At 38.4% G+C, this 23,496-nt stretch overlaps 4 protein-coding genes across 6 annotated transcripts in view; 1 reads left to right on the top strand and 3 right to left on the bottom strand.

The window, feature by feature from the left end:
* The first annotated feature begins 6 nt into the window (after window positions 1-6).
* Window positions 7-1,896, top strand: LOC110062719 (uncharacterized). Its single transcript, XM_020769670.2, has one exon. It carries the CDS (start codon window positions 92-94, stop codon window positions 1,499-1,501), a length of 1,410 nt encoding a protein of 469 aa, XP_020625329.2. The 5' UTR covers window positions 7-91; the 3' UTR covers window positions 1,502-1,896.
* Window positions 1,778-12,928, bottom strand: LOC110062715 (DEP domain-containing protein 1B-like). 2 transcript variants are annotated; one of them, XM_020769664.2, is made up of 11 exons: window positions 11,771-12,928; window positions 10,840-11,576; window positions 8,114-8,223; window positions 6,520-6,588; window positions 5,532-5,585; window positions 5,208-5,357; window positions 4,125-4,291; window positions 3,614-3,715; window positions 3,148-3,216; window positions 2,892-3,065; window positions 1,778-2,503 (listed from the first exon to the last, which is right to left on the bottom strand). In XM_020769664.2, the coding sequence occupies exons 1-11, from the start codon at window positions 11,831-11,833 to the stop codon at window positions 2,366-2,368; spliced, it is 1,833 nt and encodes a 610-aa protein (XP_020625323.1). In that variant the 5' UTR covers window positions 11,834-12,928; the 3' UTR covers window positions 1,778-2,365. The 2 variants fall into 2 exon arrangements, with proteins under 2 accessions (XP_020625323.1, XP_020625324.1); XM_020769665.2 differs by lacking the exon at window positions 6,520-6,588.
* Window positions 12,929-13,051: 123 nt separating this feature from the next.
* On the bottom strand, window positions 13,052-19,298 carry LOC110062726 (deoxyribonuclease-1-like). The gene is made up of 8 exons (XM_020769678.2): window positions 18,724-19,298; window positions 17,221-17,309; window positions 17,031-17,126; window positions 16,721-16,836; window positions 16,210-16,477; window positions 15,363-15,459; window positions 13,902-13,953; window positions 13,052-13,595 (listed from the first exon to the last, which is right to left on the bottom strand). The coding sequence occupies exons 1-8, from the start codon at window positions 18,988-18,990 to the stop codon at window positions 13,198-13,200; spliced, it is 1,383 nt and encodes a 460-aa protein (XP_020625337.1). The 5' UTR covers window positions 18,991-19,298; the 3' UTR covers window positions 13,052-13,197.
* Window positions 19,299-19,448: 150 nt separating this feature from the next.
* LOC110062725 (oxysterol-binding protein-related protein 9-like) overlaps window positions 19,449-23,496 on the bottom strand; it is a 28,862-nt gene continuing 24,814 nt past the window's right edge. For both annotated transcript variants that reach the window (XM_089286093.1, XM_089286091.1), the window contains exons 18-25: window positions 22,485-22,548; window positions 22,224-22,320; window positions 22,047-22,090; window positions 21,883-21,964; window positions 21,297-21,388; window positions 21,142-21,211; window positions 20,421-20,486; window positions 19,449-20,287 (exon numbers count right to left, since the gene is read on the bottom strand). In XM_089286093.1, coding sequence (XP_089142219.1) covers window positions 20,201-20,287; window positions 20,421-20,486; window positions 21,142-21,211; window positions 21,297-21,388; window positions 21,883-21,964; window positions 22,047-22,090; window positions 22,224-22,320; window positions 22,485-22,548 — 602 coding nt within the window. In that variant the 3' untranslated portion in view covers window positions 19,449-20,200. The remainder of the gene's footprint in view (window positions 20,288-20,420; window positions 20,487-21,141; window positions 21,212-21,296; window positions 21,389-21,882; window positions 21,965-22,046; window positions 22,091-22,223; window positions 22,321-22,484; window positions 22,549-23,496) is intronic.

Raw genomic sequence — 23,496 nt, 5'->3', positions numbered from 1 at the left:
GTGCAGATCACGGGGTGTCGTTATCTTTTCAAATTTCGACACTTTCATTGTTCGGTAAGGATCATTAGTCTGGTTTGGTCTGTCAGTAAAGATGGCAAGCCTTAGCTCAGTCAATTTGCTCGCATTCCTGGCCTGTGCTACGATCTTAAACCATGGTACAGCAAAACAAAGAAATGCGACCGTTTTGGTTCTTGGCGGAGGTATATCTGGAATTGCCGCCGCAAAAACCCTGAGTGACCTGGGAATCAAAGATTTCATTATCTTAGAAGGAACAGACAGGATTGGAGGAAGAATGAGAAAAATGACATTTCACAACACTACCATTGAACTTGGAGCAAACTGGATTCAAGGGGTCAAGGGAAATCCCATCGAAACATTAGCGCTAAAATGTGGATTGCAAGGAAAGCTTGAGAACAGATCATTTGTGATTAGAAATGAAAGTGGATTTAAAACAACTGAAAAAGGAAAGATGAGCCTTCTGAAACATGATGAAGACATCATTGACAAGATGCAAATCACACGCAGAAAGTTGAAATATGAGGACATTTCCGCCCGAGTAGGTCTACGAATTGCAAACTGGCTACCTTCCAATCCGGAAGAAATGGCTACAGAGTACTTTGAATACGACTTTGAATATGCAGTCCCACCTAAATACGTTTCACTTAGAACAAAGATAGCCGTCAATGGAACCATTCACTCAGTAGGGGGGGAACAACTCTTTGTTACAGACTCAAGAGGGTACGTGCATATTGTGAATTGTTTGGCGGGCATGTTTCTTGAACCCAGGGACTCGCGGTTACAGTTGAACACAAAAGTGAAGGAAGTCAAGTGGAATACGAACGGCGTTTATGTCACTTCCGACAACGGTGACGTGTACACCGCAGATTACGCTCTTGTGACTTTCAGTATCGGTGTACTTAAAAGCGGACTTATCCAGTTTACACCCGAACTTCCTAACTGGAAATTAGAGGCGATTTTCAAGCTAAATATGGTTATATATACCAAGATATTTGTAAAGTTTCCCTCTAAATTTTGGGATGATGAAGAGTATATTCTTTACGCTTCTAAAAGAAGAGGTTACTATTCTATGATGCAGAATTTAGAAGCAGATTCTCGTCTACCGAAGGGAACCAATATACTTTTGATCACAGTCACGGGAGAAGAGTCCATAAGACTAGAATATCAGACCAACGAACAAACCAAACAAGAAATCATGGAAGTTCTGAGAAGTATGTATGGTACAAGCATTCCTGACCCAATAGACATTTACTATCCAAGATGGGGACTTGACAAGTTTTTCTTCGGCTCATGGGCAAACCTACCAATCGGAATATCTAGTGATGATTACGTCAAACTTCAGAAACCCGTCGGACACGTGTTTTTCTCCGGCGAGGCAACTGACGAGTTGTACAACGGGTACGTTCATGGCGGATACTTGACCGGGGTGAATCAAGCTGAAAAGATTGCACACTGCATACAAACTGGATCCTGCGATAATTAACACAATAAAGGCCGCTTAAAACTAAGCCAGTAAAATCCCCTATTCAAATAGAAGATTACTGAATATGGCAGATCGAAGAATTATCAATTTCTTAGAGTGTACGACAAATTACACATAGTTACTTTTTTAGGCAAGGGGTGAATTTGAAGAAAAAACAAAATGTGTTGTAGACAAGAGAGTGCTCCCTCGCTATAGAGAAAACATTCCGCCCATGAGTTTTGGAATAGAAAAAAACAATGTCGTTAGTGTAACTAATGAGAAAACACGCCAGGTAGCTCGATTCATTTTCAGCTCTGTTTTCCACTGATATCGAATAAATGAATATATTATGACGATGAGTACTACAGGTACGGTCCTAATTACAGAACCCAAATAAACACAAGATTTCATCTCTCTTTTCCGTTTTCTTACTCCCGACCTGAGGGGGAGGTTGAAATTTTGGCTAAGAAAACTTGAAAAAAAAAAGTATAAAATCCCACAAAAAGGAAACATTCCGGCTACGATTGATCTCTCGGCTTCGATCTGATGACAGTTCTCTCAGAAATAGTATATATAATAGTTAATCTCGATCAGTCAATTGATTAAAACATTATTCCTAAAATATGAAAGCTTTAAAATGCTATATATGATATAAAAAATATAATAAAACAATCTCGTATGTAAGTCTAGGCCTTTTCATTTTGCGCGACGAGGAAAAAATAAAACCCTTCTCGGAAGGGACTAACAATGAACGGTTGTACCACAGGGATCACCGGATACAACAGATACTCCAAATTACTTGGTCTTGTTAAAAGTAATAAACAGGAAGAAGTCCAGCAAATGGCCATAAGACACCACCAAGTTTGGTCCTTCAAGAGAGTTCTGTTATCGCAAGTTCTTAAGTATAGCCAGCGGCTTCATAACTTGTCTAAGTTTCTCTGATCTCTGTGACCTCTGTGAACAGGTTGATAAGTTGTCTCCTGGAAACTTTGCTTGATAGATATCAGGATAAGACTTCTCAAACTAACAAAGTAAAAAAGCAGTAAAACTAACATCATCTCTGACTTGTTCTAATCTTTGAATAGTCGTTTAGTGGAATGGTGCAACATTTTAGCCTAGACGAAAAAAATCAGCAAGACCGCGCTTCGGGTTTCCCGTTTCTTTCATCCCACCCTGTACCCCACTAGCGAGCCTGTTTAGAAATGCGGCTGAGAAAGTTTAGTCAAAATATCACTGAAGTGTTTTCCGACTATCGCATAAAATGCAACTTAGAAGTCAAGTAAAGGGTCCAAAAGGAGAAGTACAGGATGAAGTACGGAGAACCATGAAGATCTGTTTGTAGGTCACGTTGCTATATTTTGTGCTCAAGTTGTTGTAACCAAACATCAAAGCATATGTTATGGAAACTTACCTGTTTCAGTTGTTTTTTCTTGTCTTTCGCGTTTAAACTCTCATCATCGACAATTCTGTTGAGAAGGTCCTTCAAGGAACGCTGTGATGTAATTAGAGATTGTTCTTTGTATTCTTGTGGCGTGACCCGTTCACAAAAGGACACAACGGGGCCCTCAGGAGGCACAATAACTGACTAAGAAAAAAATTATCAAAAAATTATATTCAAAACGATAATAGCGATGAGCATGAACATTCTAATGAGAAACATAACCAACCTTGTTTTCTCGACAATTCTTCAAGAATAAGAGTCGCTGTTCAACTTGAAATTGAAGTCCTTCAGGATTCTGCGATATAGATAACATTACAAACAATCAAACGGTTTGCAAGAAGGAAATAGCTCAAGTAAGTTCCCCTTAACAGTCGTACCTGTACAAATCCGACAGGTTCAGTTTTAACGAAACAGCATAAACAACACTTTATTCCTTTGTACCTGTAGAACATTTGTCCTCAAACAGCTGCATGATGGATTGAAAACGTACTTATTAAAAGACTAACGGGCGGGGTCGAGATTTTAAGTAAACGAAACTATAAAACGAAGGCGCAATGAACATGGATTCATCCAATACAACGCAATTTAAATTCTCACCTCTTTATGGTATACAGAACATTACTCTAAACAAAATGCAACCATAACTTGAGACCAAGGTCTTTGAATTTGTTCAAAAAATGTCTGGATCTTACCTTGAAAAATTCAGGAAACGTTTCCATCATAAAGTAAACAAGCCTAATTGCATCCATGTCCGAAGAAACACCAAATATTGCACGACTAAAGGACTGGATAAGCTGCAGACAATGAAGAAAGAAGAATGTCAAACAGTAACACATCAATCAATATATGAATGACAAGTAAGCACAAGTTTTAAACTCAACCTTGAAAATATCATAGTGGAGCTTTTAGTTCTAGCAATGAAGGGAGAGATCCTTGAACATTTCGATGTGTTCAGATCTACCATGAGCGAACAACACGGTTATAATACCCGAAACGGTTACATGGCCAAAATTAGCAAGCCAAGAACGGAATGGGACAGAAACAAAACGTATTATAAAGCAATAACCGAGTGAGCGTCACTGCCAAGTGAGCTAAAGAGACTTATGCCAAAAAGGATTTTGTATTTTAGACATTTAAAATATATTTTAGACTCCTCTAAATGATTGGAGGCCTCCTCTTAAAATTAATAAACCATTCTCTTACCATTTCTTTGGTGGGTAATTCATCACTTAAGGATATCACATGATTGTCCATCAGCTTAACCATAAATTTCAACAGCATTTGCAGCAGTTCTCTGTTCTTAACTGGAATCAATAAACAGCAGTACTGCAGAGAACGCATGGCTGTCAGCTTGCATTTAAACAAATGATCTGAGAAACAAATCAAACTTGAAGTCAGTTGCTGTGACAGAGTAGTGACACATCTTGGTGGTAAATTAGTCGTGTAGATATAAACCAGGCATGGTTGATAAAAATCGCTAAAAGAAATCAGTTGATTCAGACAATCAATATCAAATGCCGATTGCTATCAATTGATATCTGCAATAGCTAACAATTAAACTCACAGAAAATTTTTTTTTTGATTGCTATCGATGGACAAATATCGCTGACAATCGGTAATTCTTGTCTTCAGGAATAACAATGGTATTGAGTGATAAAAATAATCAACAATTACCATTAACAATTTATATCTGTTCATAGTCGTGCTATTGACTCCATCCTTAATATCTTTGTTGGCAATTTTCCGTAAATCAGAGTCTAGCTCAAATTCATAAACACACTGACACTGCAGCCCTCCAGATCGCTGCCATCTTTAAGCAAAAGGCATCAAACTTGGTTTGGCAGTTGTTATTTTGAAGAAAGATGTAAAGCCCAAAATGATTTGTTAGTTCTTTCTGTTCTTCTTATTTTGTTGATGATTGTAAAAGATGTGTAGGCTATAAACCTAAAATGACTCAATAATACATTACAGACAAATTTTGTCAATCATTTTATCAGTGAAACTTGTTAGAGGACAAAAATAATTCCGATAACAATCGATACCAATTGATGAATCAATCGTTATCAATTACTATCAGCAGTTATTGATAACAATCAAACTCACAACTTTTTTTTTCATTGATTTTCTTCCATTGCTGATAGCAATCGATATCATTCTCCGATTGATATTGATTATTATGGATTGATATTGATTATCGGTTTATCGAATGACTATGCCTGGATATAAATCATCTGCTTTTAGTGTGTCAATGGTGGGCGAGTTTACATATCAACAAAGTTTCTTTACCTACTGTCTTCTGGAAGACTCTTAGCAAATGTCTTGGGACAAGTGGACGTTTATCTTCATCATCAAAGAACTCCACGATAGCTTTGAACACATCTCGCTCAAAACCTCCATACTTCGGAAAGCTTCGATTGGAGTAATCACCATTTGGCCCTTAAGGTAATACATGTAATTACAATCAGATAATAACTTAGGCTAAAACAACCTTTTTAGCTGCCTTCAGTGAGATACATACCTACATGTAGAGATATAAAGCTTATATATGTGATCTACACTATTACACTTCCAAATTTTAATACAATGTTCATTTCAAAAGGACAAACTTACAGTGTATAAGGCACTTCATAGCAGATATCAACCATTGGGGTAAGACTTCTATGGCTGATAGAACAAAATAAGTTATGCACCAACAGAAACATGCAATTTTTTACATGGTTTATGATAATAATAATAATAATAATAATAATAATAATAATAATGATAACGATAATGATAATGATAATGACAATAATAACAGCAACAACAAATGTTTTAACAGAATGACCCATCAGCGTATTTAACACTTTTATCAAAGGGGTCCTACTTGATTATTACACGTTAGCTCCCTGAGCAGACAAGACAAACTAAATTCCCCACTGTGATTGGCTACCCAAGTGGGTAAGACAGGTTCTATCTTACCTGCTCAGGACTACTTGTTGTTTTTTACAAGAAAGTTGGGTTCTTTATAGCTAATGATACACTTGAAAAATTACTCAATCGTGACTGGATTACTGAATTGTCGAACACATGTGCAAATTACCAAAAACATCTCCAAGTCAGGACAATAAATGTACTGATTTTAGCCTAGGTGGTATAGGGGTGCTCCTGCAAGGTCTTCTGAAGATTGTTGAAGGCATTCCAACATTGTGAGGAGTTTTGTGAATATTTTCAGAAAGTTCTGAAGATTAGCACTGCATCCTGTCCAAGTAATCGCAGGCAATTTGGGATAAATATGAAAGTAGCAATAAATTGTCCAAGACTACAAATTGAAGGCTTTTGTGCAAAAAGGGCGTATGTGGCTTTTTGGGCCAATTTTTATTTTTTGCTGGATGAAGCCAATTTTTGGCAGACTGACTTGTTTTGACATGAAAAGCATCGTTGTGTAATTGTTTTTGTTGATTTGCACTTCGTTTTCGAGAAATAACGTACGCAAAAAACTCAGTTTAGTAACTTAGATGGTTACTTTTAGCAGCTTTGACAGCACGGTTTCTTTTCAATAGATGCTTTTATTTTTGAAAGAAGTAGAGAAATAGACTGGAAAAAAATATCGACCGACCTTGTATTGAACTGGTGTCATGACAAAACAAACTTGCATCTGGTCCATTCAGTACCTTATTCGCTTGCACTAATGAAGCAACAGTAAGAGAATAGCATAATTATATGAATAATAAAACTTGTATCGGTTCGAACAACTAACGGCAAATGTCACGCTTTGGTGACTTCATCGGTTAGCAAAACAAAAGGTTTCTTTTGCTTTTTGTTCAACAAAAGATCTCCAAACGATACCCAAGGAAAACTGAGTTTTTTTGCCTACGTTATTTCTTGCAAACGAAGCTTAAATCAACAAAAACAATTATAGAATGACTGGAGCTTTTCTTTGTCTGCCAAAAATTAGCTTGATCCTGAAAAAATTAAAATCGGCCCAAAAAGCTATATACGCCCTTTTTGCACAAAAGCCTTCAATTACAATCACTCTATGGATTCATGCAATTTTGTAAGCCTCTGAAAAATGTATTCCTGCTTGTTTATTCCAAATTGCACTTAAAATCATGTGGCTACTTATACAAATAATGATTCAATATCTTTTATTGACAAAGTTTGATCAGTCAAGATGACAAGATATTGGCCTAGTTCTTTCTAATTTTGGGGTGTTTGTGGACCTTGACTGCATCTCAGTCAATAAACAGGTGCAAAGAACTTGGCCAATGTCCAGCCATCTTGACCTCACACTTGGTTACTTATCCATATAATACAGTTGAACGGCTCCACAAAGGCCACCTTGGGGACAGAGGAAAGTGGTCATTATAGAGAGGTGGCTGTTATGAGGAGGTAAGAGTGTAATATGACACCTGTTTCTTCAGGGATGCAACATTTTTCTTTTCAAAAATGCTTATTTAAAGCATATATAAAACAAAAGGTATCAATAAACAGAAACAGAGACTAACAACGCACAGTTCACATCAAGTTTAGTGACCTTTTATGGTACAAAAATGGGGTTTTGTAGACACTGTTCGTCGGTCATTGATTACCTGGCCGTTGTCAAGAGGTTATTTTTGCAGTTGGGATGGGTTTTAGTGGCCCTTGCCATTGTGGAGAGGTTAAAATTAAAGTGAATGTATGGACTGTCGACTGGGACCAAAAAAAATGAGGCCATTATAAAGAGGTGGTTGTTGTAGATAGGTGGCCGTTAGTGGAGGTTCAACTGTATATAGAGTGAACAATCCATATACAACAGTCACATTTCAGGCAGTTAAACAGTTGTAAAGGAGTTGAGGAAGTTTACAAGAACAAGAAATGCTGTCTGATCAGATTAACTGAGCGTCATGTGAGTGTTTCCACAGCTTTTTAAAGTTCTTCCAAACTCAGAATTACGAGAAGAAGAAAGGGAACAAAAAATGTTTATGAGGTACATGTACACCTAAAAATGGCACGTGTCATATTCCCTGGTTTCGGGTGTGGTGGGAATAAAGGGAACAAGAGGTCTTCACATACATATGGCAGGAGAGGAGAGGACAGGATCTAGACAAAATAAGAAAATGTTCATAATAATTATAATGGCATAACATTATAATATCATATAGCAAAAGCAGGTAGAGGCAAGAACCACAAAGGAAACATGGGAAATAATGACAAGTGTACCATTACAGTACCTCTGGGAATTCTCTGAGCTTGTGAATTGAGACACACACAACTGATGTCATAGTCTTCAATTTTGAGGGAGTTCACAAATGAATCATCAAGATCCATTAGCCTCTTTAAACTAAAAAGAAATACAAATCAATTACATTACTGCCTAGAAAACAATAACAATGTACACACCCTCTAACACCTGGCAAAGCACCCAGGGCAAAGCACTTCTTCCTTTCAAAGGCATTCATAGTTGTATAAATATGGCAGTAATTTGTCTGTGCCACAATTTGCTAAGGGTATCCCCCTATCAAATGGAAAGTAACTGAACTTGACTAGTTCTTTAAATATGATAATGCCCTAAAGTTGTTACTTGCAGAGTTGCAATGAATACATCAGTTCTTTGCTATAATGTTGCGTGGCTCCACCATGGGTTTTCCACAGGCTCAGTTGCCTACTGTCCCAATAGCAATCATCAATAATAATGATCATAACAATGGTTTATTAACAGCGTATCCAGACTTAAAATGGCTCTTCACCTATACCAACTTATGCTAACTAGCAATAATAAGTAATTATTACTCAGCCAGTATCAATTATGATAATGAAATTCTTCTAGCCCAAATTTTTGCAGTCACCCCAAAATGCAGACCATGGGGACCATGCAGACTGAATACTTTTTTTTCTAGCACTTGACTCACTTTTTTTGTTTCTAATGACAAATTAGTGTTCAATATGTCCTAATGTTTGTTATTTATCCACAGGCGACACAAACTCAACATCTGACTGTTGATTCACGCGTTTAATAGACTTTCTATGGGAATTTCCCTTTACTAGTCCTAAATATACTAAAATCAAGCACAAACATAAACTTCCACACATTCTGGCTGCAAATTGCGTCAATTTTTGACAGGTTTGTGGTGTCATTTATTTTGTCCAATCTGTTGTTGTTGTGTTTTTTTTTTTTTTCAATTTTCTTAGTCTTCATTCTCCTCTTGACTGATTCATAAAACAAAGAAAGGAAGGTGACTCTAAGCGACCTTGTCCCACAAATCGCTTTTTCTTCACAAAGTACAGAATCGCCATTAGACTAGGAGTATTCCCTTTTTCGCTTAGTTGAACATGACCGTAAGTAAACCTCAACGAGAAAAATACTTGCATGAAATTTTTTCCTTGAGGTTTTCTTATGCATCACGTACGATGGACTAAGCGAAAAAGGGACCACTCGCAGTTTAAATCGCCATAAAAACAAAACTGCCATAAGAACAGATAAATTAACCATCACATCAACTCATCACAGCAACCGTACTGTGCTGAGAATTTCAAATGCTATTCGGTTTTCTGTGATCTTTCCATGTGCTAGGCTTTTTTGGCGTGATCGCAGTCACACTCCAACAGTCACTTGGAATTACATTTTGTATACCAAGAGTAGAAAATGCACATGCTAAGTGTGACATTATATTACAAGTGAAGTTTATTTCTACATTTTAAAATAGCTTTAGGTATGGGTTGAACTTGGGAAAAGTTTTCATCTTTGCCAGCTAAAAAACCACAAAAATTAGAAACCGCAACCGGAAAGGAAAACATTTCGACAGAAAACGGAGGGTCGCACTAGTGGGAGATAACTTTCAGGAACCAGGTACTAGACACCATGTTGTTTACCCACGTGCTTTCGAAAGACATGATATCGATCGCGATCAAAACCGAAACAAGCATGCATCCTGTTGAAGGAGTTCTCATAGTTATTACGGTGATTCTCCTTCTGTTTGTTCAGTTTAATCTACAGTAGTTTGTTGTCTTTCGCTTGATGTACGAACGATGGGCAGATGAATGTTTGACGGTTTCAAAAGCGGTCATGATCAAAGGAAGAAATCGACGTCAACGAAGAATAGCTCGATCACCATATGCCTGGTCAGTTCCCCGACTTGTAGAGTTGTGGTTTGATCTTCACTATTGCGACGTAACAGTACCAGAAGATTTTTTTTGTCAGCAGCTTCAAGTTACAAGAAATTCATTCAACGGCATTTTAAACATCCTGGGACACCGTTAAGTACGGCAACCTTCTAGAACTGAACTTCCCACGCGTATTGTTTTTCATGTTATGCTGACAAGCATTGACAGTAACCGCTGTGATCCCCATTGTTTGGCTTGACTTTTCGACAATCTGCCTGCCCCACCCAAGCACTACGGCGCCTTTGATGTTTTGCCGATTCGCAAAGTTTTTGCCAAAGCGGAGAACTTGCGGTCACACTAGGCAAATGCCCCCAATGACAGATTTCCACTGCAAAGTAAACAAATTCTGGCAAAGATTTCCCAAGTGCGACCCATACCTTACTTAAGCATATTTAGGACTTAAGGGAGTTTCCCTTGCAAAATCTATAACACATCAACAGTCACATACCACCGAGTTTGCATGGCCTGTGGATAAACAGAACCAAAAAATATGCGGGTCAAAGTAAATGCAAAAACAAGAATAAGAAAAAAAAAAGTACTCAGTCTGCACAGTCTGTGTGGTCTGCGGTCTGCAGTCTACATGGTCTGCGTTTTGGGGCGACCAAAATTTTTGTTTCTGTTTTCAGGCTTTAATTGATTCATCAATTTATACCACTACCACCCACACTTGGTAAATAAACAACTTTATTGTTAGAGGGTGGCATATAACAGTGGATACTTATGAACTAGTGGCTCTCTATCCTTTAATACAGGATAAAAGATATTAAAAATATTAAGAGTAAACTCTGGTACTCACCGAGTGGTAGCAATATTCCACCAGACTTGACTGATCTCTTTATCAGTTAACGAGCGTCGGTTGTGAGCAATAAATGCTGCTGGATTCATTATCACTTCTTTAACATCGCTGTCTTCTCTACAAATTCTCCTTCGTTTAGCTGCACTTTTGAGTGGTCCATGAGTCGGATCAGTTCTCGTAGAACTCAAAACATTCATTTTATTGACGAGGGGTGTTCTTGAAGGTTCCATCGTAAATGGAGTGGACCTGAGATTATATTTATGTCCTTCTCTTACGGATCGCGTTGGCCTGTCTTCTTGTTGCAGTTCCTTAAAATCAGCTTTCATTTCATCTTTGTAAATAGTGATCGAATGCTTGTTTTCACTAGGTACTGTGTCGTTCTTGGCCTTCTCAGTTTTATGTTCTAGAACCTTTTCATTTCTCGGGGAGCGGCTTGCTTTAAACGGAAAATTGCGAACCTTGTCTGTAAACCGATATAGATGGTTGTTGTCTTCGAACATTCCATTATATTGCTTTCCGCGCGCATCCGTTATGATACCATTTTTTAAAAACTTTTGACACAGTTGCACAGCCTGTTGTCGAGTAACATCAGCTCCAAAGTTAGGATTCTCTTTCAGGAATCCATGAAGCCAATCTAAAGCCTCAGACGCCACAAACACATCTTCGAAGACTTTCATTCGCCATCTTCTTCTCTTTACAGGAACACTACTTTTCATCTGTTGTACAACCTCGTTCCACTATTCGAGAAAAAGAGGCATCAAAAAATTAAACCTCCAGAATTTCTTTTCCCATTTACCTTGGACTAGTCTGTGCCAAATTTCAAAGTTCAATGTAAGGGGAAATTATTAAGCTTAATTAATATATTTCAAACTTGTACATGTTAGACATCGACCCAAGGCAAGGGAAAGTCGCCGTCGTAGGAAATACTTACAAGTTTCGTCGCTGAAAATGGACCTCTGCTTAATTCACTGCCACTTGTTGTGTTGGTATTCATTCTTCACCACTCTAGAATCACATTGACATCAAAGAAACCCTTTCCTTGCCTTCAGAGGCGCAGAGAGTAAACAAGAGCGAGAAGCCATTTTGAAATCTGCTCCAAAACCTTATCTGTGCAGTGATTGGACAAGGAATGTAAACAATCAAGGAGGGCCTGGGACCCAACTAGGGGAATAACTACATAACAACCGCTGAGGGTGAAGACAAATCTTCATGTAACAGCACGGAGTGTACACCTCTATACAATAGTATTTACGTCTTTTCAGAGCCTCTATACAGTACAAAACACCCCTGTACATCCCTGTGTATTTTTGTACTATAAATCCCTATAAAGAACTATAAATTCCTGTACACCCCTATGTACACAGCACTATACACCCCTATACAGCACTACACATAAACAATAGCCTCTATTTTGCGCGAAAATATGCACGGATATTTGTCCGCGGGCATTATCTGTACCGAGAAGCGAACAGATAATGTCCGCGGACAAATATCCGTGCATATTTTCGCGAAAAATGAAGCCTATTGTTACAGTAAATTTGTCTGGGAGAGTAGAAAAATTATCCAAAGGAAAGGGAGTCATATGATGAATCAGTTATTAACAAAGGGTTATTGCCGCTCTACTGTTGGCTGTCTTCACTGTTGCTAAGTTTGACATGTCCTTGTCATTATGGAGATGGCCCACTGCATTTATTGATGCCATGCCTACTATTAAGTTTCCTGACTTTTCGCTGCCCTTGGGGAAAATGTTTTTCCCTGGCTTTTCCTCTCCGTGACAATTCTGTCACTATTTGCCTGCATGAAGAAACAGCTTTTCCACTGTTGCAAATCGATGCACTCCAAAACGTTTCAAGACGACTGTCACAAAAATGCATAGTTCAACTTCGTTCCCATGGAAGGAAGAATTCCTGGAAATTCTTTATTAAATCGGCCTGGGTATCCTGTGACCATGTTTCCAAAGTCGATAATTTCGCGTCGAAATTGCTAGTGCTGACAAAAACAAAAGCTGAGCGTACTCTGGGTAATTAAGTCTGCACTAAGTTGTCAACTCTTCCTGTTACCTTTACAAGAAAAAAAACCAATTCGAGACAGACTTTTGTCCTGGACCATCGGTCAGTTGATAGGCTAACGCTTCACGCTTTACGTTTTGCTAGAATACCTGGGTATTCAAACATATCGAAAACGTTTAAACGAGCGAACACAGAAGAAAACATGGCCTGCTACTACTTTTCATTTATTCTGCGTTGTTAGCAAAAGGATAAATTTCGCATCTTGTATAACATCACCATCAAATTTACGATAAACTCGGAAAACAAAACTCCGTTTCACATCACTGTATGTTTTTCGGTTGATCGTTAGTCAGGTCAGTAACACAGCAATCCAGCAGGTGGTTATGGGGTTAGTTTCACAAACGATCTTAACAGCTCCAGGTTTCTTAACCAACAACTGGTTTTCCTTTTCCCACGATCCTTTCAAGTGGAACTCTGTATTTTGAATCTGATCGATAGAAACCATATTAGCAGTCAAGAAAATATCTTTTATGTCACGAAGAACATTCATAGCTTCTTTCAAGTTCTTAAAGTCTTTCCTGAATGCGACCCTGGTGATTGTCGAAGTGTAAGTTGTTTCTACCGCGATTCCTGCAGCTTTAATGGAGTTTCTCTTCCTCATTCCATAAACTTTGTACCGGCTCAAGCTTGGATGTTGCTTCACTTTAAAGGTGTATTCAACTGTCTTCGTGGAATAGCCAGCCAGGTCTGTTTGAGAGAAAAACACAACCCCAGCTGAATGCCATACATTAGTTGAGGTAATAAATCTAAAATATCTCTGAATTGATCGCTTTCGTTCTAGAGTCTATGTATTACTGAGAGAATCTTATGTTACCAAGCTACTCTTTTGAATGTAATGGTAATCTGCCGTAAATGTTAAACTCATCACTCAGTTGATTTTAGTTAAACTGGATGTGTTAACTCAGTAGTTACCAGAAAGCAGCTGTTATCTGTGAGCAAAGTTGAACATGCACAGAAAGTAATCAGTTTATTCAAAGACCTTGGTATGCTTACCCTTCGAGTAAATTTGCATTTCAATGGGATAGTGGTCACTTACAAGTGCTGCCTGCAATGAATCAAAATATGCTAGTTAATTGGAAAATTAAATGAATTATAATGTAAAGATATCTGATTAATTTCAACCCTGCAAGAGATTTTAGACAGTAATGATGTAAACACCTATGTTGCAAAAGTGTCTTCGTTCCAATATTGAACACTCCCAGGAAAACACTAATGTTAGGAACACTTTTTCGCTCCACACTCCCGTCCCCTCCCATAATGAAAGGAGATGATAACACCTATAACAAAGTACATAACAAGGTCTGTATCATAGTCATACGGTACATAACAAAGTCTTCATCATAATTACACGGTACATAACAAGGTGTTTATCATAATTACACGGTACATAACAAGGTCTTTATCATAATTACACAGTATATAACAAAGTCTTAATCATAATTACACGGTACATAACAAGGTCTTTATCATAATTACACGGTACATAACAAGGTCTTTATCATAATTACACGGCACAAAACAAGGTCTTTATCATAATCACACGGTACATAACAAGGTCTTTATCATAATTACACGGTACATAACAAAGTCTTAATCATAATTACACGGTACATAACAAGGTCTTTATCATAATTACACGGTACATAACAAGGTCTTTATCGTAATAGTCCTTTTCACGGTTACCTTTCCTCATTTGCATTACAATAAAATCTAGCATGTATGTGAGGCAATTTCGGGCTATTTTGTAGTGTTAGCCCGAAATCGCCTCGCATCCACGTTGGATTACATTGTAATGTAAATGAGAAAAATTAACCGTGAAAAGTGCTATTACACGGTACATAACAAGGTCTTTATCATAATTACACGGTACAAAACAAGGTCTTTATCATAATTACACGGTACAAAACAAGGTCTTTATCATAATTACACGGTACATAACAAGGTCTTTAGCATGGTAAAAGGGCAAATTATATACCTCTTACTAACCGAGTTCGAGGGCCGTACTGTAAGTTACGGACCGAGTCTTTTTCCTCTTCGATTTAGGGCCGCGCGCTTTGCGCTTAGGCCATAAATCGAAGGGGGAAAAAATTCGGTCCGCAACTTACAGTACGGACCGATAAAACGAGGTTAGTAAGATATTTATTATATCTCTACTGTGTATCTGACGGGTTCAGGAACGATTTCTATTCACGCGGAACGGCGTCAAATTTCTGACGCACCTCGAAAGCAAAACGAGTCAATTTGAAATCGTTTTTAAGTCGTTGGCATACTTTAATACACAATTCAGAGTAAAAGAAAGTTTTAATTTTTTACTTGCTATAAAAGTTATGAACACTTGGCGATAAATCACAACACAGTTTTGAAACAAACCCAACTTTAAATTTTAGCGGGCCGTACAGGAGAGTACGGCGCGCGTACTAACTAAGAGACATAATAAAACTGAAAGGTGCTAACCATAGTCTTGTTAATGTTCAAATGTTGATCATATTGATAACTTCCTGAGCTTGATTCCATTGCTGCATTCAACATGGCATCCCCAGCAACTACGAATCTGAAAATAATATAAAAAGACAATGTAACAATAAAAGTAATTTCCACGACAGATCACGCTAACAAATCGCCCGCTTTCCGCACCAGTCAAACCCACAACAGAAGCAATGCAAGCCTTAAGATTATAACAGTGTCGCTGAAATTCGTAGTCAAAACGTAAAAAAAGAACAGTTCCTATCACCCTCAGCCGGCCCAGGCACCTTGTCAGTTTTCACTGACAATTTTCCAGAACCCATTTAGACATCTGAGTGAAGAGCAGCAAAGTGAAAGCAAAGAGACTTCCTCAAGGTTACTGCTCCCTCGCCAAAGTTATTAAAGTGCCTGTAAAAACCTCTACTGGGCCTTTCTGATACAAACAGTGTTGTTTTATTTCGTACGGAAACATGAAGACTGAGGATGCATTAGTGTAAAACACTCTCTTTGTTCAGTACTGAAGTGAAACGAACTACCATGTACCCAGCGAGAGGACTGGAAGTGGCTAAAGAGATACTCGCACTATAAATAAGTCGACTATGACACGACAAACAGACATCGCCTCTCTCATGACAATTGTTGTTACAACAACTTTGACAAATTATTTTGCTACACAGAAAGGTACAAACTTCATTTTACGTGGGATTTTAATAAGCCAAAGATATTCCTAGAGCCGGATCAGCAACACTATGATGGTTACTTGTCATAAGGACGGGAGGCATTGGGAAAGAGGACGACGTCACGAAAGAACTTGGTTCTTATCCTATCAAAAACTCACCGGTCATATGCGCAGTGTCCTCCATTCACCGTGGTGTCCACGCAATCAGAAATAAGCCAATGAAAGCGTTTATCATTAGCCAAATGGTTGGTCTTCCAATCTCTATCACTCATGTAACTACAGGCGGCGTTCAAGTCTCCGAGAATAATAACATTTGTTATGGCTAGCTGCTTCATGACGTCATCATATACAGCAACAAGCTGGTCGATTTCCTGATTAGCTTTAGACGGGGATGTATGGATGGCGACCAGGACAAAATCGGTAATTCCTGAAGATATGAAAAACACGACACAATTAGCTTAGTATCAGTTCAATCTCTTGTAAGACTATTTACAAAATTTTACAGAAAAAAGCAGCATTTTTAGTTAATTAAGCTACCGTCGTGCATCGTGAAAAGGTCTGATAACATAAAGAACAACATTGCATAATTTTACAACGATTAATGATAGTCTATTTCTTTCCTATCTACTGACAGGGATATCTTACATGGCTAACTGGCTATTTTACTTACTGGTTCTCGTGGAGGCGAAGTGCACAATGTATGGTTCCCTTTCAAACGTATCATTTTGTAGGTTTTCTTTGCCGTCGTCGTAAACGTAAGTACGTTTAACAGATAAAACGTGCTTCCTGTGGTAATCAAGGACAAACAAAATTAATGTACAGACAGTAACTACATTGTTACCAGTCTCTATTCCACTACAGCCTTGACTGAGGAACACATTTTAAGGTAGGCTTTAAACTTTAGCGAAGAAGTCTGTCGCTATTGTAAATCAAGTCACTCGCACAAGAAGTAGTCACAACTTTGTAAACGGTGGACTTACCTATACAAGAATGCATATTGTTCTTTGCTGGATGTTCTTCCAAGTCGTGGACTGATGGTGATACTGTACAGATCGTTGGTCGAATTCCTGCAAACCCTGCAGGATACATTCAGAAGCAATAAATTAAGTTAACAAAAAACCATGCGTAATTGAAATACAGTTACACTGACTTGTGACTTGCAGGACTCACTTGTTAACCAAAGATAACAACTCCACGATTGCTTTACCAGAGGAGTCTCTAATCTCCTGAATGAGAATGACGTCATAACGAAGAATGATCTGCAAATATCACGGAAGTTAAAAGAAATTAAAAACAGAAGACATCGCAACATGAATGCCATAAAAATATACCCTTTACCGCATTGAATTTTTCAATTCAAACAGGAGCCTCGTCTACTAAACTGAATTTGGCCCGGTATTGCTGGATTGCTAGTTGAATTTGGGTACGGAAAATACCTAATGGTACTTTTTTGGTACGCTTCAGCAGCATGTCGGCTTGTTTAGTCTCCACATAGGTATTTTGAATCGACTACGTTCGACACCGTTATCACCAGAAGATGGAGCAAAAAAGACGGAGCTCAATTACAACTGGGGCACCACTGAAAAACTAGCTAGCGACAGGCAGGATAGGAGAGGCTTCGTTGCTGCCCTACATGAATGAATGTACCAAAATGAATGAACCAAAATGGCACACGGCATGATGAGTGTAACTAAGAAAGTAAGATTATCGCCAAAATACGAACCATTACCCGACCAAAGTCGCCTGATATGCAGCCATAGCGCACCAAAACGAGCTGACTAAACCAAGCGCTGCGAGAAATAATATGAAATTGATTTGTCTCAGTTGATAATTTTATTGAATTTCTCTTGTAAATTAGCATTTTTTAATTTGCTTGTATTATTGTATAATTGTGATGTATTATGACCGAAAAGCCCTGTGAAGGAAGCTTCAATAAAACTGTATCTAACTATTTGTACGAACGAGCGCACGAGCGCCAAGCGGCAGGTATGTTGGTCACCTTCCCCAAGGTATTCGCGCCTTCTCGTTTGACGATAATTTTGTGTCAAAAAAAACTACCCTGCAGTAAAAAGACAATAAAAATAAGTCATGCTCCACTGTTACTCATTGGTTTTATGCATAATTACGTCACCACCGAGCCTCCTTTGCATGAAGTTTTCTCAAACCTCTGGCACCTTCGTGCTGTCTTCACGTGGGTGTTCTTTTCATCTTTGTTGCTTTGGAAATTTGTTCGTGATAAAATTTACAATTTGCATTTTCAACCATGCAAACTGCTGCAGTTAAACCAAACAACACAAATGCCAAAATTTTGCAAAATTAGTAATATTCGCCGCTAATATGAAGATTATATCGAGCCGATTGTACTGAGCAGACCTATGTTTGGAGAGACGTCATTGAATGTACTATCAAGTAACAATCATCGCCATTTCATAACCAGAATTTCACGAAATTCCAGCTGAAGATATCGTCCACGCACACAGTTGCAAAAAAGAAAAACCGTACCATTGTTTATCCTAATTTTTCTCGGAGATTTCCCCAAAATACGGATCATGGCTCGACTAAAGTCGCCTGATTTGCCGTCGAAACATAGCAGAAGGTATGTATAGGTGTAACTATAATACATATCTCACGAGATTTGACACGTCAAACTCAAACAAAATACGCACTACTAACCTTAACCAGAATTTCCGGCACTCCTGGGGTAGCCATTTTCTTCGTACCGAATGTTCGTACGTTGAAAGCTGCAAGCTTCAGATTGGATGGTTCAGAGTTCACACATCGCAACTTTTTCTCAAAACTTGGCACAGTCGTACTCGCATCGCTTCTTTCCACATCACGAAACTCAAAGGATGTGTGAATGCTGCCTTTATCCAATGAGTCTTGGTGTGTGAACACCACGGAACACAGCGCAGCAAAGTGTACCAGGATAATAACAACCATCTCACCCGCGCTAACATGAAACTAAGACAAAGCTGTCCAACACTCTATAACACGTTTTATTCTATTAAGAGATCCCGGTAGACTCTTTTGATTGGCGTAATATTAAAAACGCACGTATCACATTACGCAGCACTTATTATTTTACAAGGAAAGCACGGTCAGAAAAACAAACACAACCAAATAGAACTTCTCTCTAAATACTGAAACCTAGTTACTTCACACCATGTCTCTATCGCTGCTTGTTAGTAATTTAGATCGTGAAGTTTTAAAATTATACCAACGAGATTTATTTACATTTTGAAACAAATTCTACTCCGATAACTTGAACAACCCAAATTGAGTTTACTTAGATTGTAGAAAGAAAAAAATACTCCTGGGAAAGGTTGAAAAAGTTAAAACTGTATAAATAAACACAACTTATACAATACAACACACTAAAAGACAAACAGATCCACAAATAAACCAAACTTAAGATAAATACTTTTATTTCAGATAGCCTTAATTATACAAAACCATTTTCAAAGTTCTACCTACCTACGTTTTTTAATTCTCAACAATTGTCTTGACATTTTCTGTCGGTCATTAAAGGCGTGCCGGAAATATTTCCCAACCCCCGTTATATAAATATGAATATTTCGTTCGAGGATAAATCTGTATCTTCAGCCACCATCATAAACACTAAAGTCAATTTAGTAACGACTTAGTACCTCCTCTGCAGGATAGTGTTCTGTATAATCAAAGATTAAAATCCTCTGGCTCTAGTCTTTCTGTAAAATGTAGTTAGACTACTAAAATCTTCTGATATTTAACAGCTATTGCAGAAAAGATCAAAACGTGGTCGAACATAAAGACAGGTAGTAAAATGTCCGGTTTGTCAGTGATGATGCGCGGAAAAGAATGGAGTCGATTTTGCTATGATTGCTTACCTAAGACGCAACAAGATACTTGTCTACCTAAGAGCTATTTACTTCTTCAAACACCTTCGCTGCATTAGCTATCGAGCAACGGCGAAATTGATGGAGTTAACTGATTACTTTTAGAAGGTAAACATGTAAAATTATTTTCGTCATCTTTATATTTCAGTTCGTTTGCCGGCGCCTCATTTGGACTGACACTAAGATCAGTAAACTTATTTTTCTCACGTGATTTGCACGAGTTTGACATGTGAGAATGGCAAAAAGCACCAGGCCACTGCTCCGTCATCCGGGAATCATTTGCTTTTAGGACGACTTTGATTGGGTAGTCTCTTTATTAGTGGTTTGTCATAAACCCAGTTTTCTCCAACTTCATGGAACAACTACCAAAATAATAATAAAAATACCCAATTAACTTAGACTGGAAAACTCATCTTTGGTTTGTGTAGAATCCGTTATTGGATTGATCGAACGATAGTATTGTCGAATTAACCCAGTGTTTGGACAACAGCTCACCTTAGTTTCCCAAGTCAGTCCATTCTCTTTTCTCTCTCTTGCTTCAGCTCGCTGACGTTCCTCTAACTAAAACAAAAACAATCATACCATATTTCAGACGATCACTTTTCTTTGTAGTAATCACACGAGACACAGGTCTGCTCTGAGCTTCGTAAGCTTGTTCCAGACTCTTAGATTGTCATTTAAGCCAGATGATTTCGTGGTCTTCGATACATCTCGCAGAGAACAGCTGAGGTTTATGGTTGTGATAGTAAGATTGAATGTGTGTCCTGACCTGAACTGAGATGACTATTCCTTGGAATGGCGCGCAAACTGGTGAAATAGCTGTCTCGCATACTTTATGCGCGTGTTAACTTTGGTCTTTCTTAGGACAGTAACCAACTGACGAACAACGACACAAAAAGCAAGCAAGAAACAAATTTTGCTCCATCGGGCCAAGTAACCCATACCGTCGGATCTTATCTTGGTTTCCGCGACATAAAATGACTAGGGGTATTTCTACTTCTCCTTGGATGAGCTGCTAGTCCATCGCAGGGTTGCCCTCAGCATTAAATTCACCGGTACCCATTTATAAACCTGGATGGAGAGGGCAGAGTAAAGTTCTTTGACTAAGATAACAACGCACTGACCCCGGCCACGGCTCAAACTCGGACCGAGTCCAGTCCAGCGCGCTAGGCTACCGCGCCTCCCACCATTGACGACAGGAAACAAGTAACAATACCTTGTGTTTGGAGGCGGTTGCTTTTTCTACATCGTCTTCTTTTAAGCTAATCGTAACATCTTTCCATAATCTGCGCAACAACAGAAAAGAAAACAACGAAGACATTTAAGAGGTAAGATAACAGCAGACTTAACAAAGTGCATTGTGAAGCTAACCGTCTGGATTCGTTTTCTTGCTGTTTGGAAATCTTCTTAACCATTTTCATCACTGTTGGCATGGTTGTGGTATCAATAAATAATTCAGGTTCCTGAAGTCAAAGTAAAAATACTGATCAGAAAAACAAGCATTGGCGACTGACAGCTGTTCACTGCAGGGCAGGTTTATTTTGACAAATATGGAGCACATGTTATAAATGTTGCGGAGAATGACAAGTCACTAGGTAACACACAAACCACACAAGCATCAGTTACATAGGCAAGTAATCAGATCAACACTAACTAGTGTCTGTTGAAGGACACACAAAAGCTTGCAGCAAGGCGCCAAAGCTATAATGATGTGTTCACTATCAAAAGGCAGCTAGTGCCCAGTCCTTTATATGGATGAAACCCACTTTTAGACTAAGCTGACATTCAGCGTTAAATCAAATTTCAAGCTGTTTTATCTCGCTAGTTTCATAAGTTCTGTTTATATCCATTCTTATTGTTTCTTGGTTCAAACTGACTACATTCTCTAGTTCAGCCAATAACTTGTTCCGACTTAGAAGCTTGCACTAAAGCAAGTCAAGAAAAGAATGGCGTTTACCTCTCGGTCAGGAAATTTGGCAAACATTTGTCCGTTCCACTCCCCTGTGATAGATAGAAAGGTCTTTTTGTCGTCCGGGGAGCTGAAAAGACAAAATGACATTCTTCACGGTATACAAGACAGGTGCTACATTTAAGTTAAGCGGCAAGTGTGTTTATACTCACATTATTTCACAGGTGATCCGATGTTTCTTTCCACCGTAAAACGGCTGCAATTGCACAAGATTGCCATAATAATCAACAGAATTAAAAGGGAAAATTTGGCCACTACGTTACGTGACGCAAACTTGACAAAATCGAAGCGAAATCACGTCAGGCAAACATTGACGGTGATCAACTTACCCGACAATGAAACTGTACATTTGCTTGATATCCAGTCTTGGAGCAGGTTATATTCGTTTTCCCTCCTATTTCTATCCAAGGAACTGTTAAAATGGATCTACAACAACAAAATACCATCTGTAAGTCTATTTAACGACATTATGTGGGTAGAAGACAGTTTGTGACCAGTAATTTGCGACAACGAAATTCGCTGCCTTTAGAGAATGAGCCAGGCTAGCACTCAACAAGTACTGTGTAGATAGGATCACATATTACTGGTACCTTCCATAGCCATTCGGGAATGTTAAGACGTAGTCCTCGTCATATGGCAAAACAGAAACACAGCCTGTAATAAGAACCCAGCAAGTTGAACAAAGTGTAATCATTATACCGGCTATATTAAGGACGGTGCCTACTAAATACAGAGGTTTTGCGTCAGATTAGGGGCATGGGGGAAAAGTAGATCTTTGCAAGGGCTAGTGGAATCCACAAAGAAAAGTGGGGATAGGCACGCATTTTTTCGAGATAATTAGCCTTTAACCTCAACAAAACACTGACATCAGCATTTTTCGGAAAAAAGAAGGAAAGGATATTTCTTTACAGATTTTCTTAGAATTCGTCTTTACATACAGAAAACAAAGACATTTATAAAGATCCTAAGACTACATGGTAAATGATAACATAAAAACCATTTTTGGTATGTTTTTGATAACAAAATCGTTGCAACGGAGGTTTTAGCGCCCCTGACAGCCTTACTTATGTTCAGCTAAAATACAGTCTAAATAGCTTTTCCTCACAACTAGAAACTAATCACGTGTTGAATAGCCTTGCCACTTCCATTTCATAACATAAAATGTAGGGGTAACCACGCGTTTTTTAAAGTTATTCATCTTTTTCTGAAAACTTTTGCAGTGCCCGCTACATTTTTCCTGTCACCTCCCCAGTAAGCCGGTAAAACATTTGTGTCTCTCGCGCTCGTTTTGTGCGCGCACTACGCCATCTGCAGGCACATGTTTACGGTTGGATTTCAGTAAAATTTTCGACAGATAACAGCTAGTCTCTCAGCTGGAAGCCGTTAACAGTTACTGGTTAGCGATACGCCGCTATTCTGGTATTCCTGGTAGTAGTACAGGTTCATTAAACTTGATTTGGTCACGGCACAGGGAGCACACAATCTTGCTGACAGTGAGTAGGAAGAGAGTAAATAAAGGAATGAAAAGAATGACTGAATAGTTTACTATTGTCTCCTGTTGTTGTTTCTTACGCGACCTTACAGGAAAAATCGCTACCTACA

The sequence above is a fragment of the Orbicella faveolata genome, unplaced genomic scaffold (assembly GCF_042242905.1).
Source record: "Orbicella faveolata isolate gen_17 unplaced genomic scaffold, um_ofav_v1 contig_14, whole genome shotgun sequence".
NCBI lineage: Eukaryota > Metazoa > Cnidaria > Anthozoa > Scleractinia > Merulinidae > Orbicella > Orbicella faveolata.
The sequence above is the reverse complement of the archived record's forward strand: the minus strand, read 5'-3'. Positions and strand labels throughout refer to the sequence as shown.

Bases quoted from the DNA above. Each gene is read 5' to 3' on its own strand.
- LOC110062719 (XM_020769670.2), top strand. From the start codon at position 92: ATGGCAAGCCTTAGCTCAGTCAATTTGCTCGCATTCCTGGCCTGTGCT.
- LOC110062715 (XM_020769664.2), bottom strand. From the start codon at position 11,833: ATGAATACCAACACAACAAGTGGCAGTGAATTAAGCAGAGGTCCATTT. The intron at 8,224-10,839 runs GTGAGTACCAGA...ATTTCTTTTTAG, and splicing joins TGGAATATTGCTACCACTCG to TTTAAAGAGGCTAATGGATC. The intron at 4,292-5,207 runs GTAAAGAAACTT...TTTGTTTCTCAG, and splicing joins AGTCTTCCAGAAGACAGTAG to ATCATTTGTTTAAATGCAAG.
- LOC110062726 (XM_020769678.2), bottom strand. From the start codon at position 18,990: ATGGTTGTTATTATCCTGGTACACTTTGCTGCGCTGTGTTCCGTGGTG. The intron at 16,478-16,720 runs GTAAGTAAAATA...TCATATCTTCAG, and splicing joins CTTCGCCTCCACGAGAACCA to GAATTACCGATTTTGTCCTG. The intron at 13,596-13,901 runs GTAAGCATACCA...TCTCTCAAACAG, and splicing joins AATGCAAATTTACTCGAAGG to ACCTGGCTGGCTATTCCACG.